We start from the raw sequence: 18,364 nt of genomic DNA, 5'->3' as shown, positions 1-18,364 counted from the left end.
TCAACCTTTGGATGCTGGTATATCCTCCCATGTAGTGGGGGAGTCCTGCCAGGATTGTGTCATTTCATGTCTCATGTCAATATCTCTTTTGTTTAGGAGAAGAAAGAGGAAAATACAGAAGGGAGCAGAGTAGGAACTTGAGTTCCCTTCTCTAGTGTTATCACTCTAAATACATTAAGCAGGAATTGGAGGTTTGCCAAACTGAATGTATATTGTCCAATTTCCTTATTGCAAACATGCAGATATATGCATGTTTATATAATATATGATACAAAAACTGGAAAATACTCATACTAAAATATTAGTAGTACTTCTAGGTGTTTACAGATATTTTTATTTTATTATTAACACTATTTTTCAAATCCTCCTATGGTAAACAGTTTTTTGCAAATTAACCTAAAAGAGTGAGTAGAAGGTATTGACCAAGATTCTTTCTTTGACCATTGTAACTTTCCATCACATTTCAGGTTAGAGCGGGGAGTTAGCTAAAGAACTAAGATGTGAGCTATAGTTTGCATGAAAACAACTACTTGGGGCTGGCATCTAAAGGGAACCTAGAATTCTAGCTTCATTGAAATTGTGAATGACTAGCTCAGACAAGACTAATCAAAGTATCAAAGTACTCAGAGCATCAAAGTTATAGATTAATTGAAGTTTGCATAAACATGTCAGAAGTGTTATCTGTGGTGAAAAATTGTGACATAAAATTCAATTTCAATTTTTAAACCTAGAGCTATCTACAATGATGTGATGGTTATGAATTTTGCATCTGTAATGACCTGTGGAAAAATATGGACTTCTGGAGGATACTTCCGGCAAGATGGAGGAATAGGTGGACGCACCGTATCTCCTCGTACAACCAAGATTAGAAAAACAATAATTTACAACAATAATTTACTATCAGAATAACACCCAGATCCGGCAGAGGATTTATCTGAATGGAAGTCGGGCAGCCAAGAAGTTGAAGTAGACGCGTTCATCCGGACTGTAAGCAATAGAACAACACAGCAGACCTAGAATCCTGATGCTGCAAGGAACCTTCACAAGCACCCAGTTCAGGTCTGAATTGCAACAGCAGTCCCACCAGAAGCCATCCCTCTTTGCCAGGGCCATTCGAGTCGTGGGAGGGCACTGCTTGCCAAGGTAGACATTTCATAAGAGAGCCTTCATTATATTGAGATCTACTTGCACTTCCGGCAAGATGGAGGAATAGGTGGATGCACCGTACCTCCTCGTACAACCAAGATTAGAAAACCAATAATTTACAACAATAATTTACTATCAGAATAACACCCAGATCCGGCAGAGGATTTATCTGAATGGAAGTCGGGCAGCCAAGAAGTTGAAGTAGACACGTTCATCCGGACTGGTAGGGGACGACGAGCCGGCTCGGGTAGGTGGCGCATGGAGGTCGGGGGAAGGTTTGGCGCGAAATCGGCGCAAAAGCCATCCGGCGCATAAGAAGGCAGCGGTGATCCCTGAGTACGCAAGCTGCGGCTGGCAGACCCAGAGGGGCAGCGATTGTGGACCAGGGCAGAACTCGCAGCCCGGAAGCCCAGACAAGGGTCTGAGTCCAGGGGAACGGAACTACCGCCATTGTTTTCTCCAGCCCCGCTCCCACTCCCACCCCGCCCCCACATATAACGTCACAATCTAGCGACCGGGGTGCCCAGCCCTTGTGAGCACCTAAGGCTCCGCCCCCCACCGTAACAAGAGCAACCAGACCGAAAAAAAAAAAAAAAGGAGAGACAGGGGAAAAAAACAAACAAACAAACAAAAAACATGTTTTCAACAGAGCAGATCAGTCCCCCAGGACTCATCCTTTTGAGTGACCAAGAATTAGCCAATCTATCAGATGCGCAGTTCAAAACACTGGTGATCAGAAAGCTCACGGAACTGGTGGATTTTGGACAAAATCTAGATGAAAGAATGCAGATTACCATAAAACAGATGCAGGAAGACACGCGGAGGAGAGCCAATAGTGAAAGGAAGGAATCTGAGTCTCAAAACAATACAGTGGACCAGAAGGAAGATAGAATCAACCAAGCAGGAAAGCATGATGAAATAAGAATTCAAAAAATTGAGGAAAAGATTAAGAGCATCCAAGACACCTTTAAACGTTCCAATATCCGAATTATAGGGGTACCAGAATCGGAAGGGAAAAAGCAACAGATTGAGCACGTATTTGAACAAATAATAAAGGAGAACTTCCCCAATCTGGCAAAGGGAAGAGTCTTCCAAGAAATCCAAGAAGCTCAGAGAGCCCCAAAGAAGTTGGACACAAGAAGAAACACACCAAGGCACATCATCATTACATTAGCCAAGGTAAAAACGAAGGAGAGAATCCTAGAAGCAGCAAGAGGTAAGGGGACAGTAACCTACAAAGGAGTTCCCATCAGACTGTCAGCTGATTTCTCCAAAGAGACCTTACAGGCAAGAAGGGGCTGGAAAGAAATATTCCAAGTCATGAAAGACAAGGACCTACATCCCAGATTGCTCTATCCAGCAAAGCTCTCATTTAGGATGGAAGGGCAGATAAAGTGCTTCTCAGATAAGGTCAAGTTAAAGGAGTTCATCATCACCAAGCCCTTATTTTATGAAATGCTAAAGGGACTTATCTAAGAAAAGAAGATAAAGAAAAGACATGTATAGTAAAAGGACAGCAAACTCACAAATATCAACAACCACACCTAAAGCAAAACCAAAAGAAACTAAGTAAACAATTAGAACAGGAACAGAACCACAGAAATGGAGGGCACATGGAGGGTTAGCAGCAGGGGGGTGGGAGGAGGAGAGAGGGGGAAAAGGTATAGAGAATAAGTAGCATAGAATGTAGGTTGAAAATAGATAGGGGGAGGGCAAGAATAGTACAGGAAATGTAGAAACTAAAGAACTCATAAGTATGACACATGGACATGAACTAAAGGGGGAAATGTGGCTGGGAGGGGGGTACAAGGGGGAGGGGAGAGAAGGGGGGAAATGGGACAACTGTAATAGCATAATCAATAAAATATATTTAAAAAAAAAAAAAAAGAAAAACATGGACTTCTCATACATGTCCAGGTCCACAATGCCCAGTAGCTTTGCCCTAAAGGGAATCCTTGGGCATTATCATGGGAAATTTAGTTTTGTACTCCCTTCTCTTCTGGCAAAAGCACAGAGTTGTGTGATTGGTTGAGTCTTCTGTTCAGAGGAAATTAATACAAACAATGTTTTCCTTAGCTTGGGATATGAAGCCTGCAGAATGAATCAGTGTGCAAAGAATTGCTGCCTATGCTATTGTTGTTCCTGTGCTACTATATATTTTTCTACTTTAGGAAGACTAATGTTTAAAAGAATCTCCACTATTTCTCAAAAGATAAGGGTAAGAGAGGAATGATTTATATAATATTCATTGTTATTTGCACAAAAATTTAAAGTGCTGTTTAATTTATAATAATTTGAAATTGAGTTTAAAAGATGTCAATAGCCAGAGGGAAAGGAAAAATAATAGTAAATTAATTATGCATTTTATTTTCACTACTAAAATGTTGATATGCAAAATATCTGTTAAGACTAAATTATTGCCTTTAATGTGTTTTGTTGTTTTGTTAGCCTAACTATATGGTTTTATAAGGTAAATTTATATATATATGGAAGTATGTATAAATTGTCCTGCCATTATACTTTCCAGAATTTATGAGTAAATAAGTACCCACACAAACTGAACTTGAGAGTTTCCAATTATTTAGTGATTGGAAAGAAAAGCCATTCTATATAAAAGTCTACTTAATAACTGAAATTATGGACATTCTTTATTTATATTGTCTATATTCCGGATTCAGTTTTGGCTTAGTTATATTTTGCAAAACACACACACACACACACACATCCTACAACTGGTTAAGACAAAAGTTCTCTCAAGTAAAACAAACAGGATTTCTAGAGAAAGTCGCCTCTATCACTGTAATCACAAAAGAAAGCAGCTTTTAAATATGGAAAGAACTCTGAGGCAGTGCTAACACATTCATTAACAACAAAAATTATAAAATGGAATTTTAAATTGAAGTGTCTTTTTCATACACATATTCATAGAAAAATAAACTTTAAAAAATTAAATAGAAATATTTTTAGGACTGACAACCTTCAAGGACTGCCCGAGTTAGGACATTCACCCTCAAGCCTACGAGCCTTTCTCTGTTTCCTCTGCAGCCTGTCAGCCTTCTCTGGCTTCTCTTTCCTAGACTTAACCTATGTCTGTGTTATTTTTCATTTGTTACTCACCTCTCCATTGTTTTCTTTTCATAAACACATATTTCCTTCCCAGTTCATCTATTCCCTTTTTCTCTCGATGCTATCCAATATTCCCCTCTCTTTTGAAATCTTTTACTAAAATATTGTAGAAGAAAAAACCCTGTGTGTGTCTATGAGAGTTAGAAAAAAGCCAACTGTTCTCCAGGTTTCTGGAGTACTCTGCATTACTCTGCATCACCGACTTGTTTCCCTTCTACTTCCTATTTTTTTTTGGCCTCAACTCCATCACATAATGAAAATTACTTTCACTAAAGCTACTAACTAAATATCACTGAGTGAGATTTCCACACTCAGTGAACTCTGATAACGCCTTGTCCTACTAGATAGAGCATTTATTTTGGTGTTTGACACATACAACATTTCTTTCTTCTTGGATACCTTTTTTTTAAGTTCACTCGGCTTTCCAGCCGCCCGCTTGCTTCTATGATCAGTCTGCCCAGTAAAATCTTTTTCCAAAGGGAAGATTAGATCTCCCTAATCTTCCTTTGTATTAGCAAGGCCTCTTGGTTGCAACAAGCAATGAGTGAATTCAGTGGAAGTTGGCTCAAACATAGAAATGTAACAGAAACTGGAGGAATCAGCTGGAAAAAAATGGGCAGGAACAAAGAAAGCAAAGGAGCCCTTTATCAGGCTACATCACATCTCAAAACAAGGTCAGTGAGACTTGCTAACACTTCTGCTGAACTTGGAATGCCAGCTCTCACTGACAATACCATTATAATGGGTGCAGGATACATTTGTTGCCACCTTCATATTTCTGCCTTTGCTACCAAGATTCTCTTTTGTTCCCGTTCATTTCCTCCCTCTCTCTGTAGTCTAAGTGTAGGGTAAGTGTGTTTGATTTGGCAAATCTAGGTCAAGTTCCCTCCCTGTAGGTGCAAGGGGGATGGGAAAGTCAGTATCTAGCCACTTGTTTAGGTTTCCTGAGTGGGTGGTAACCTCCACCAATCACCAAGACTATATGGTATAAAACAAGATCAGATGTTGGTCATCTGATATATGCTGTGCATCCACTTTATAATCTCTTTAATTTAACCTCCTCAAGTTGCTTTTTGTGCTTTTCTTCTCTTTACTTTATGCTCACTATCCAATGGATAGGTCATCACTAAATATGCCTCAGCTATGCTAATGACTACTAAGACTATTTCTATTAATCTTGGTAGACTCATACTACTGCGTACATCTTGCATGGATTTTGGAGAATACTCTGTCAACAAACTAGCCACCACATCTTAGTTCTTGATCTTAATTTTCATGACCATCTTATCCAGTCACCCCATAACTTCTTTCTCTTTCAATCCTTTCATGTCTATTATGTCACTGAGTCCTAGTGACTCTACCTCCTGAATTCTTTTGCATCTGTCTCTTATTTTTCTTCATCACTCCCAATACTTTGGTTCACAGCCCACACTCAATCCACTGAGCTACGCCAGCCAGGGCTTCACTCCCAATACTTAACATGCATTTGAATCACTTGGAGAGGACTTTTAAACTGCAGATATAGACCATATTCTTGACTCACTCCATCAATTTCTGCAATGGTAGTTCATAATCTATATTTTGCAAAAAAATCCTCAACTGTTCTTGAACAACAGTAAAAAATTCCTCAGACAATTCTGATGTTTAATCTGGGTTAGGAAGCACTGGGCATGACTATGAGCTTTCTGTCTAGTAATCCTGACTCCAATTTCCCCTTCCAACAGCCTATTTTCTACACTACTATGCATCCATGCTTTTATAATATCTTACAGAACCACTGTACATCTCTTAATTTTCAATGCCTGCTTATTGTCTGAGGGAATTCTTCACGTGGAATTCAATTCACTTTATTACCCTGGCTGTTCATCAAACTCTTCTTCCCTTGACCCTGCATCCCTGTTTTAATTGAAAATTTCCCTATTACAATCAATGGTATCCCCATAATTATTACACATGCTTAGAATGCATTTCTTTTTTCTAAATATGCCACACATTTTGAACTGAAATTATTGCTTTTTCTTCCACTTGTTAAATTACCTCAAAATAAATTCTATTATAGGGGTAAGGAAATGAATAGGGGATTCTGATATGCATGGTTTTTATTTCAACTCTCTTCCCCGCAATATTTATGTTATAAATCCTGAGTGATACATTCCATTTCATTTCAGGCAACATTGAGTGAAGACATGGAAAGGGAAAATACAACACTGCTGACAGAGTTTATTCTCACAGGACTTATATACAAACCAGAGTGGCAAATCCCCTTGTTCCTGGTGTTCTTGGTGATATACCTGATCACCATGGTGGGAAACCTTGGTCTAATTGCTCTCATCTGCAATGACTCTCACCTTCATACTCCCATGTACTTACTCCTGGGGAATTTAGCCTTTGTGGATGCTTGGATGTCATCTACAGTCACCCCTACGATGCTGGTCAACTTCCTAATCAAGAATAAAAAGATATCTTTCTGTGAATGCATCATACAATTTTTTTCCTTTGCATTCAGTGCAAGCACAGAATGTTTTCTGCTGGCAACAATGGCATATGATCGCTACATAGCCATATGCAAACCATTACTTTATCCAGTGATTATTACCAACAGACTATGCATCTGGCTGTTAGTTTCATCATTTGTAGGTGGTATGCTTCATTCTTTTTTTCATATAGGTCTTTTGTTCAGATTAACCTTTTGTAATTCTAATATAATACATCACTTTTACTGTGACATCATGCCATTGTTTAAGATTTCCTGCACTGACCCTTCCATTAATGTTCTGATGGTTTTTATTACCTCTGGGTCAATACAAGTGTTCACCATATTGACAGTTCTTATCTCTTATACACTTATTCTCTTTACAGTCTTAAAAAAGAAGTCTGTACAAGGCATAAGGAAAGCCTTCTCTACCTGTGGAGCTCATCTCCTATCTGTGTCTTTATTCTTTGGTTCTCTTCTCTTCATGTATATGCGCCCCAGATCTGCTCAAGCGGATGACCAAGACATGATGGACTCTTTGTTTTACTCTGTTATCATTCCTTTGCTAAATCCAATTATCTATAGTCTGAGAAATAAGAAAGTCCTGGACTCACTGGCAAAAAAGTTAAAGAAAAATGTTCAGATCTCACACTAATATATGTCCTCTTTCCATTAAAACAGTTACAAAATTATGCAGATAAATGTAACTCTGTTTTGGTTAGTGTTCAAAATTTTTGCAATTACAATTGCCCTATGGTTTTAATGACTTAAGGTGTTGGTACTAACATACTCATTAAAAATGTGTATATGTAGTTTAAAAAATACGAATAATGTTAAACAAATACCATGCTGGAATAATTAAAGCTGAAAACAAATGAAAACATTTTACATGCTCCTAAATTCTTCAATGTAGCTTTATAAAATTATTAAGCACTGATATAGTGTAGTTTCTCTGAACAGGACTTGAGTAGGATGTCTTTGACAATCTTACAGCTTGCGCAGCCTGAAGGCTCACATCACATTTAACTCTACAAAAGAGACAGGTTTATATTTGAGTGAATAAAGGCAAATCCCAAAAGGTCTTTCATTTCACACTATTCGGGAAGTGGTGATTTTAACTTCTTGTGGGGGTTAAACTCATGTCACAGAAAGAAATAAACAGAAATCAGAAAACAATGATTTAAAAAACGAGAAGAAAAAAATGAGAAGGGAGTTAAGACAGTGAAGGTCAAACTGTAAGATGATGCTCTTAGCTCAGGAACCTTCCATGAGTAATGAGAAGAAGGAAGTTGCCTCTAACACTCTGACACCTTAAAAGGCACTTTGTAGCTGTGTTTGTATGTTGTAGGCTACTCTGAAAAGCTTCACTAATTCAGGAAGCTAAGAATGTGATTGCAGGAAAATTGGAATGGGTGTACAGAGGAAAAGAGAAGTGGTAGAATAGAAAGAAAATGTTCAATCTTCCTAGAATTTTTTTTTAAATGAAGCTAGTAAGATAAAAAAAAAAAATTTCAGCAAATATAATTTTGGGGGATGTTTTGGTGAGAATAGGGCTTCTAATGCATATTACCAAAGTTCAAATAATATTAATATACCATGTCATAATACCCAGTGGGTCACTGGAAAAGACATGAAAAATAAGCAGATTTTGAATGATTTGTTCCCCAAAAGTCCTTAAATGTTAGCTTTCATCTCACTCCCTACTTAAAGTATAACTGGGCCATCTTCAAGTCCCCTCTTTGTCCTCCTTTCTCAATACTGAAATCCATACACTTTCTTAGTGACACACCAAAGCCCTTAACTAAAAACTACCATATCCCTTTCAATGACTTTTAATGGATTGTCATTGCTACTGGATTATGTATCTAGATATGTATACATACATGTGCACTTATTTGTTCATGTGCATGTCCCCCCCCTAAAAAAAAAAGAATTGTGGACCTTTTATAACTTTTTCTTGGGAACCATGATCGACAGTAATGATAGCCAATGAAAACCCTACTGCCTCATTTCAATATGCTTAATGAGAGGGAAATCTGTTCTTTGGAAAAAAATGAATTGTCAAGCTGGATCAGCTTTTGTACTATCATTTTAAAAATAATCATATATGACATTTTCCACTTGTTATAATAATGTGATGTAAATCTCTTCTGAGGAAGTACCCTGTAAGTGAGACTTACTTGACAGCAATAATTGACAATCTTATGATATTTCCTGTATTTTTCAAGAAAAAGAAATAAAGTCTCTAAATGTAAACTGACTTTCAAATACTTGAGATTGTAAGACTGGGCCAAAACAGCAAGGCTTACAATAAACCCACTTTAAATATAAAGACCTAAATATATTAAAAGTAGAAGATGAGAGAAATGTATCATGCAAATACTAGAAAAAATGGAAGTGGCCATATCAATATATACCAACTTGATGTTATCAATATTATTGAACACTCCACCCAACAGCAGAATACACAGCATTTGAAAACACACAAGGAATGTCCAGCAACATATAATTTTTTAGTTGAATATATTACTTATGTGCCCTTTTAACAAAATATTTTATTGTACTCTATATTCTTTGTGTAATAAATTAAATTGGGAGGCATTTTAAAGGGTGCAAGAGCATTTTAAATTTTTTAAAAATTATTTTATTGTTGTTCAATTACAGTTGTCTGCATTTCCTCCCCACCAATCCCCCTGACACCAGCCAAACCCACCTCCCTCCCTCCCTTTCTTCCACCCTCCTCCCCCTTGGTTTTGTCTGTGTTCTCTTCATAGTAGTTCCTGAAAACACTTCCCTCCCATTATCCCCTCCCACCTCCCCTCTGGTTACTGTCAGATTGTTCTTAATTTCAATGTCTCTGGTTATATTTTGCCTGCATTTTTTCTTTCATTGATTATGTTCCAGTTAAAGGTGAGATCATACGGTATTTGTCTTTCACCACCTGGCTTATTTCACTTAGCATAATACTCTCCAGTTCTATCCATGCTGTTGCAAAGGGTAGTAGCACCTTCTTTCTCTCTACTGTGTAGTATTCCATCGTGTAAATGTACCACAGTTTTTTGATCTGCTCATTTACTGATAGGCACTTAGGTTGCTTTCAGCACTTGGCTATTGTAAATTGTGCTGCTATGCATATTGGGGTGCATAGGTTCTTTTTGATTGCTGTTTCAGGGTTCTTAAGATATTACCCTAGCAGTGGAATTGCTGGGTCAAAAGGCAGTTCCATTTTTAGTTTTCTGAGTAAATTCCATACTGTTTTCCACAGTGGCTGCACCAGTCTACATTCCCACCAACAGTGCATATCCATTTTTTTCTCAAGAAAATATCTCAGTTGAATGTCTTGTGCAAGTGGTTCTACCTTCATTAGGGAGTTAAAGTCATTCTTGAGAGGAACGTCTCTGTCCGAAGAGAAGATGAGTTTAGCTCTGAGAAGTGAAATTGTAGACAAAACAAAGAGGAAAAAAAAAGAAGAGAACTTTCCAAAGAACAGAAACAAGAAATGAAAGATGCTTTTGAACTATTTGACACTGACAAAGATGAAGCAATAGATTATCATGAATTAAAGGTGGCAATGAGAGCCTTGGGATTTGATGTAAAAAAAGCTGATGTACTGAAGATTCTTAAAGATTATGACAGAGAAGCTACAGGGAAAATCACCTTTGAAGATTTTAATGAAGTTGTGACAGACTGGATATTAGAGAGAGATCCACATGAAGAAATATTGAAGGCATTTAAACTATTTGATGATGATGATTCAGGTAAAATAAGCTTGAGGAATTTGCAACGAGTTGCCAGAGAACTGGGTGAAAACATGAGCGATGAAGAACTTCATGCTATGATAGAAGAATCTGATAAAGATGGTGATGGAGAAATAAATCAAGAGGAGTTCATTGCTATTATGACTGGTGACATTTAAAGAATTACAAGGAAAAACACTAAGAATGTTGCAGTTTTCATCTTATATTCTATTTTTGTGCTTGGAGGCATGTGAAAAAAAACCCCAGCTTAGTTCTTTTTTCCAAATGGACCAAAAATAAGCATCTTATGTATTCCCATTTTACTACTGTTAAGTTTCTTTATATGAAAAGTATTGTTAGCATTCTAATAGTTCATAGCTTTGTAATTAAATATAGCTTTTATACATATAGTTTAAAAAATTGAATCGTGGTACACATTATTTGAGCATTTTTTTATTCGGCATTAGTCACTTTTGTTTTGGTGCACATGTTTTTTCATACTTGCATTAATAAAATGTTTATTTTATTAGTAAAAAAAAAGAAAAAAAGAAAATATCTCTTTTCAATATATCAATGAGGACAAACTCATTGTCCTCACTGAAGAAATGATTACTGACAAGAATCAAATGATTTATACCTTCCCAAAGAATTTTCGTTTTACTAGAGACCAGTACTTTAAAATAAAGGAGTAAAGTTCTTGTACTGTTATTTGGTGTCTTTTCTTTCTATCTCTTCCTTTTCTTTTTTTAAAATTTTATTTATTTATTTTTAGAGAGAGGAAGGCAGGGGGAAAGAGAGGGAGAGAAATATCAATGCGTGGTTGCCTCTGGAGCACCTTCTACTGGGGACCTGGCTTGCAACCCAGGCATGTGGCCTAACTGGGAATCAAACTGGCAACCCTTTGATTCGCAGTCTGGCACTCAATCCACTGAATGACACCAACCAGGGCTCTATCTCTTCCTTTTCTTTCTTTTCCTTTCCCTTTCTTCTTTTCTTCCCTGGTGTGGACAGATACCAATAGGGCATCTTTTTCAAATAATAAAGAATTGTGGAACTTTTATAACTTTTTCTTGGGAAGCAGGATTGACAGTAATGATAGCCATTTGTATATTTAATTATACCCAAGTAAATTTCATCATAATAAAGACACATTTAATGGAAACCTGTTTAATCTTACATATAAGGAATAGCATATAAATAAAATTTTTTCACCTTGAAGACATTAGTAGCCCTATTATTTCTCCTGATGTTGTTACTATGATTTCTGTTATATTATTATTGATTGTAATATATAGTCATTTAATAAGATTTATTACAATATTAGGTATATTAATAAACTTTATAGAAAATTTAAAGTTATACAATGAAAATAAAAATATGCTGATTCTGGAAGATGTGATAAGTTATGAAGTATATTCTATGACAATGGCATTCATACAGGAACTAAAATACAAATAATCACTAAAACAAACAAATACAGATGTACACTGATTATCAGAAGCAATGGATCCCAATGGACAGTACAGCAAAAAATTTTTAAGTATACTTTATTGATTATACTATTATGGTTGTCCTAATATTTCCTCCTTTGTCCCCCATTCAGCACCTCCCGACTGCCTCAGGCAATCCCCCCACCATTGTGCATGTCCATGGTCATGTGTATAAGTTCTTTGGCTGCTCCATTTCCTGTACTGTACTTTACATCCCCAAATAAATTCTGTAACTACCTGTTTGTAGTTTAAAAAAAAAATTTTTATTATTTTAATTGTTGTTCAAGTACAGTTTTCTGCCCTTTAGCCCCATCCCAGCCCACCCCCCAGCCCTCGCCTCCTCCCTCCTGTCTCCACCTTTCCCTTGTTACTGTCCATGTGCCCTTTATACTTGTTCCTGCAAACCCTTCCCTCCTCCCCCTGAAATTCCCTCCCATCTCCCCTCTGATCACTGTCAGCCTGTTCTCAATTTCAGTGCCTTTGGTTATATTTTACTTGCTTGTTTTGTTGATTAGATCTATTTGTACTTCTTAATCCCTCACCTCTTCACCCATTCCCTCCTTCTACCAACCTTCTGGTAAATGACTTTTTTCTCTTGCTTCTAAGAGTCTCTCTCTCTTTTTGTCTTTAACCTTTGGCCTTTTAATAATGATGTGTCTTGGAGTGGACCTCTTTACATCCACCATAATTGGGACTCTGTGCTTCCTGGACATATATGTCTATTTCCTTCACCAAACTAGGGAAGATTTCTTTCATTATATTGTCCAAATGGATTTCCAATTTCTTGCTCTTTCTCTTCTCCTTTTGGCACCTCTGTGTTGATGAATGTTGTACCTCTTGAAATCGCCTCAGAAGCTGCTTATACTACCCTCTTTTTATTGGATTCTTTTTTCTTCTTGTTCTGATTGTTTGGGGGTTTTTTTGCTTCCTTTTGTTCTATATCATTGATTTGATTATTGGCTTCATTTATTCTACTATTGCTTCCCTGTAAATTTTACTTTATTTTAGTTAGCGTACCTTTTATTCTGACTGGATATTTTTATGCTGTTGAGGTCCTCACTAAGTTTCTTGAGTATCCTTATAACCAGTGTTTTGAACTCTGTACCTGATAGATTGCTTATCGCCAATTTGTTTAGCTCTTTTTCTGGAGTTTTGATCTCTTTCTTCATTTGGGCCATGTTTCTTTGACTCCTTGTTTTGGCAGTCTCCCTGAGTTTGTTTCTATGTATTAGGTAGAACTTCTTTGACTCTGTATCTTGATAGTGTGACCAAATGTGGTAGGTGTCCTGTAGGGTCCAGTGGCACAGCCTCTGCCATCACCCAAGCTGGGTCCTTGAGGTGCACCCTTTGTGCTGGCTGAGTACACCCTCCTCTTGTAGTTGAACCTTGGTTGCTGTTGGCAGTTAAAAGGGAGGGATTTACCCAGTCCAGTCAGCTGCAAGGGCTGGCTGTGACCAGTGCCCACCAACCTCTGCCCTCCATAGAGGGTTAGCTCTGTGTTGGTAGGGTGAGGTGCTCTGACACAGCCTGTAGCTGCCCACTGGGTGCGTTGGCCCTTGGGTTTCCCAGGTGGTGAAGGCCAAAGTCAGCTCCCACCGGTGTTTTGCCAGGGGCCACCCTGCCTGAGCTATAAAGTGATAATGAGATGGCTGCTATTTGTGCTGGGCTTGGAGATTCCCAGACAAAGCCAAGCTGTGAATGTAAGCTGACTTCTGCTAGTGCCAGGCCTGGGCTCACTGAAGCCAACTGTGCCTTGTTTCATAGGACTTAAGAATTTGTGAAGCATGATTCAAGACCAGCCATTCATATGGAAAAGAAGTTTGGGTGGGCTTATAAGTGGGGTGGGGTGGAGTCTCCGGGGATCTCCAAGGTGGGTCACACAGTGTTAGCCAGGTTGATGGAGTCTCAGATATGGCACCAGCTTGCCAACTCTTTGGGTGGAGGGTTTAGAAAGGGACAATAGCCTCTGCTCACCTTGATGCCAGACACTTCTCCCTGTATGCCACTGGTGCCTTACAAGCTGCTACCTGGTACTGGAGCTCAGAGGGAGTGAGTCTGAGTAAGTGAGTCCATGTGTGAGTTCTTTAAAAGGAAATGCTTGATGCTCCAGCAGTTTCTTCTGCTGACTCAATCCCCAGGGGTGTTTGCAGCCAGAAGTTGTGGGGACTTATCTTTCTAGCACTGGAATCCTGAGATATGGGTCCTGGTGTGGGGCTGGGACTGCTCACTCCCAAGATATTTCTCCAGAATTTATTCCACCACATGTGTGTATGGGGCCAGCCCATTCTGCATCTGCACCCCTCCTACCAATCTGGATGGATGTGGTTTCTTCAATCCCGTAATTGTCAAACTTCCATTCATCTTGATTCTTCATGGTTCTGAGTGATGGTTGTTCTATATTTTAGTTTTACTTTTGACGTGGATTTTGAAGATGTGAGCAATGTCTGCCTACACCGCCATCTTGACTAGGCATAGCAAACCATTTTCAAGCTTTGGTATGGCACATAACTTTATTGATTCCATGGGAAATGGTGTAAATGTTGTCTCTGACTATGAGAATATAAAAAAGCTGCTGAAGATCCTGTACAGCAAGTCCCATGCAAGCATGGCTGTGCACCCATAATGAAAGGATTCTCCTCTTAGGCAAGCTAGATATTCGAGAATTCTTTACGAGATCATTGTAGACTGGTAATTTGACATGGTTGAAAGAGTTTTATCAAAGATATTAATTAGAAGCGCAAGAGGGAGAAAAAGAGCCAAGAGCATTGGTAACAGATGGCTATTCTTTCCAAGTGTTTATATTCCAGCATCAGTGGTGATGGAGCCACTCAGTCCATCTACCTGCTGCAGCAGAAATTGTCTAATTCATATCAGACAAATGACTTGAATGGGGCCTGTCCCCTTTGAAACACCTTCTTCCATTTCCAAAGATCCCAGTGCTTCCAGTTAGGAAAGTGAGCCTTTTGAACCCTCATATATATTGGGGCATGTGGCCTCAGCAACCAAAGAATAAAACCTGACTACTCAGTGATGGGAAGAATAGTCAAAGTCTTAAAGATGACTTTGTTCAGAATATTTTATGGACATTTGAAGATATACATGGCTCCGCCAATGCCTACATTTGGAAGAGACAGATATCCAGCAGTCAGCTTACATCTCAGGGATAACAACAAACCAATTCATGTGTTAAATGGAATTGACTATTGGTTGGGTAGCTTGATATGCAATCTACCAGAGTTTGTGATGGGTTTTCATGTAAATGGGATTGTACAGAAGTATGAAATGGTAAAGACAGAAGAGATTCCCAACTTGGAAAACTCAATTTTTCTACTAAAGTCATAAAACATATTGCACAGAATCTAACTCTACCAAAGAAGGACGCACTTATCAGCTATTTAAAGCAAGTGGCAGTGATACAGTAAAGTTCTATGATCTCACTAGACTTTGTGAACAAACTGAAAATAAATACTGAAACCCATTCACAAAGCCAGTGGCTATCACTTACATAAGGTTTCTGACAACATGATAATGAAGAAGAATCAAAATAAGAAACACTATGGACCTATCTTAATTGTGTTAAACTGTTGGACAAAAGCAGACATCCTCAAAATAGTGCTTCAGCTGGCTACATGCTTTCAGAACTTCTTCAATTGGATGAACCTCAAAAAGAATAAAGTTCAGAATTTCCTTTAAATGAAAATTCTGATGAAAGTTATAGTAAAGAGGAGGAGATGCCAGACAGTGATAGAAATGGATTCCATAGCAGCAGTTCTTATCCTCTAGATGATAACAAAGCAGTAGCTATAATTAAGTCTGTGGGAGAATTGTCAGTTCCAGAAAAATACAAATCTATTCATCAAATCAGATCCAGCTGAGTGTTTCCAATTTGCCATGGCACAGAAGAATGCTATAGACTTGTGCTTGGCTATGTTATGGAGGGTTTAGAATCTGTGGATTAAAAAAAAAGCCACCTCCTTGTGACTAACCCCAACGCCCCAATCCCATTAAAATATGGAGATGAATCTACAAGGGGTGATTCCCAAGGGTCTGGATAGGCAGAGGACTTTGTTTTTGGACATAATTGGCTCCCTGCAGAAGGATAATTATTCCATTTAATCTGGAATGATCCCTGGTTCTTGGCAACATAAAATAAAACTCCATCTGATTCTCCCAAGTCATCAAAGTTTTTTCTGATGCTTCCATAAGTCTTCAGAAATGAGGAAGAGTGTTACAATACATTAAATTAGCTTTACAGAGCCACAACACTTACTACTACCTCTCTACCAATATGCTTTCTGAAATGCTGATGTTTCTTTCTTAATATTTAACCTTCTGTGGTGATATCCAACTGATTCTAATCCAGGATGCAAACAACAGAGCAACACACTTTGAAGAGTTTAATTACCAAATAAAAGAAGATCAGGAGATGGTACACAGCCTACACAAACATCCAGGTATCAAGGAGTTACCTGCACAAATGATTTGTCTACAGACTTGAAAGTCAACTTTCAGTTAGTTGTAACTGTTATGAGGCTGCTAATGAAATCTTTCAATGTAGTGACTTAAAAAGCCAACACCCAGAACATTATGTACAAGTATAGAATGGGTAACGTTAAAAATGAAAGCATTGTATTTTATATGAATCAGGCTCTTGCATTACAGAGTCAGAGAGTAGTGAGCAAAAGTGTGTCTACTGTAGAGCAACTATGGTTTTTGTTTTGAAAAAGGAGTTGACAACTTTGAGTCATTTGAGGAGGCTACAAATGTTGCCCTTTTATTATGTAACAGAAAAGAACCATGCAAATTTGTGCATAGGAGCACTGTGGCACAGGTGACAAATTTAACCATAAATTTTTCACCAGAAGGTTTATATTAGAATAATGCTGTAGATTACTGTTGAAAGCTCTGAAGTCCATAGGAACATGAGACACACACCTTGCTGCCTGGGATTCAGTGAACTAGTTGTTCACCACTTAATTCACCATGGCCATATGGCAACAAGTCTCCTCCATAATTCAGAGGTCAAGAGCGAATTGCGAAGTCAGTGAGGCTATGATGAAGTTCCTAAGATACTGCGACGGTGGACTCGGTGTCTGCCCAGCAGCCCCTTTAACAGTATTGCACTGCAACTATCAGGCTGCATCTAATTTACAGGCTGGCGTCCACGTGCCACTTGCCTGAAGTATCAGGCTGGTGATGTGCATCGAAGCAGCACTGGGTGCTGGCCTATCTACCGTACATTACAACAAAGCAGTGAAACTTTTCCAGCTCCAGAAAGAAATGCCCTGTGAACACACTGAGAGTGCAGTTAAGAGTAGCATTTGCATAATTTCAGATGACTGCCCAGAATAGCAATGTTGGAAAATTAAAAACACTATCTGGAGTTCTTGATTTAATGGTGAGTACTAAACATGCATTCCAACTAATCAGAAAGGAGCCTACAGACTCAAGAAATTGGACCAGACTAAGAGTGATGAGACCACCCCAGCTGCCAGTTCTGCTCCTACTCTTAATGGAGAAGTGCTCAAACTCCTCAGTATATTTGAGTCTTGGCTATGGTTCCTCCTCCTTCAGTCCATCAAGCTGCTGTCTTCATCCAAAAAGAAAACAAGCAATGACATGGAAGATGTAGACCTTAAAACCAAGCAAATTTACTGTCAGCTGTTGACAGCTACTGTTAACAAAAACAAATCTTTTGGAAAAAATTGACCTTCTCATCCAATTGCTGGACCAGCTCGCTCAGGGCAATGCCATTCAGAGGCTCACACCATGGCCACATCCATCAGTGCTGTCAGTGCCTTCTGTACTCCAGGGTCAGCATGTCCACTCAGTGCTTCATTTAATTAAATACATGGGAAACATCCACTTCCAACAGGCACCGTGGTGGAAACTTGAGGTTCTCATTTTCCATGACAAGACAGATCATGGCCAAGCTCTTTGGATTCTTCACTAAACATGCTAAAATCAGAATCAGACTTAAAGCTCCTCTTTCTTTGAGAAGTGTGTGGTCCCCCAATATTAGCAGATTTGCTGTGATGCAGTTACACTTTTAAGTATTTTTGAAGTTTCTTAAGCTACAGGAATTTAAGACAATTATTTTGGATAAATGTTACTTTGAGTCAAGGGAAATTTTATCCAAGTGACTTTAGTGGTTAAAGTGGATTAAATCTACAATATTTCCTTCCAAATGGCACAGAAAGAAGCTTGTGTTTTTAAAGTTTCATTGCAGAATTTTTTGAAGACTAGCCATTGTGCAATTCTCTGTATTTAGTGTATGTTCTAAAGAGATCCACTTTTCTTTGACTTTGTATGACAGTTGAAAATATTTTAAAATTGAAACTGTCTTTAAGGTAAGAAAACTATTTTAAATAAATAAATTATTTATCTAAAAA

General features: G+C 38.3%; 2 protein-coding genes and 1 pseudogene across 4 annotated transcripts; all 3 read left to right on the top strand.

The window, feature by feature from the left end:
- The first annotated feature begins 3,194 nt into the window (after positions 1–3,194).
- Positions 3,195–8,552, top strand: LOC114491050 (olfactory receptor 5H2-like). 3 transcript variants are annotated; one of them, XM_036018028.1, is made up of 2 exons: positions 3,195–3,358; positions 6,441–8,552. In XM_036018028.1, the coding sequence occupies exons 1-2, from the start codon at positions 3,245–3,247 to the stop codon at positions 7,398–7,400; spliced, it is 1,074 nt and encodes a 357-aa protein (XP_035873921.1). In that variant the 5' UTR covers positions 3,195–3,244; the 3' UTR covers positions 7,401–8,552. The 3 variants fall into 3 exon arrangements, with proteins under 3 accessions (XP_035873921.1, XP_035873920.1, XP_028361008.1); XM_036018027.1 differs by having other exon boundaries at positions 3,195–3,364; XM_028505207.2 differs by lacking the exon at positions 3,195–3,358 and adding an exon at positions 4,792–4,946.
- Positions 8,553–10,078: 1,526 nt separating this feature from the next.
- Positions 10,079–10,907, top strand: LOC114490604 (centrin-3-like). The gene is given in 2 exon segments (XM_036018026.1): positions 10,079–10,203; positions 10,206–10,907. Coding segments are annotated over 2 exon segments (579 nt in total). The 5' UTR covers positions 10,079–10,080; the 3' UTR covers positions 10,662–10,907.
- A 3,447-nt stretch (positions 10,908–14,354) lies between these two features.
- Positions 14,355–17,925, top strand: LOC114488470 (annotated as a pseudogene).
- Positions 17,926–18,364: the final 439 nt, after the last annotated feature.

Source organism: Phyllostomus discolor, chromosome 2 (assembly GCF_004126475.2).
Source record: "Phyllostomus discolor isolate MPI-MPIP mPhyDis1 chromosome 2, mPhyDis1.pri.v3, whole genome shotgun sequence".
Lineage (NCBI taxonomy): Eukaryota > Metazoa > Chordata > Mammalia > Chiroptera > Phyllostomidae > Phyllostomus > Phyllostomus discolor.
Note: the sequence above shows the minus strand (reverse complement) of the source record. Positions and strands in the feature narration are given on the sequence as shown.

Excerpts from the sequence above, each read along its gene's own strand:
- LOC114491050 (XM_036018027.1), top strand. The coding sequence starts at position 3,245 with ATGAATCAGTGTGCAAAGAATTGCTGCCTATGCTATTGTTGTTCCTGT. Across the intron at positions 3,365-6,440 it reads CTATTTCTCAAAAGATAAGG|GCAACATTGAGTGAAGACAT; the intron begins GTAAGAGAGGAA and ends ATTTCATTTCAG.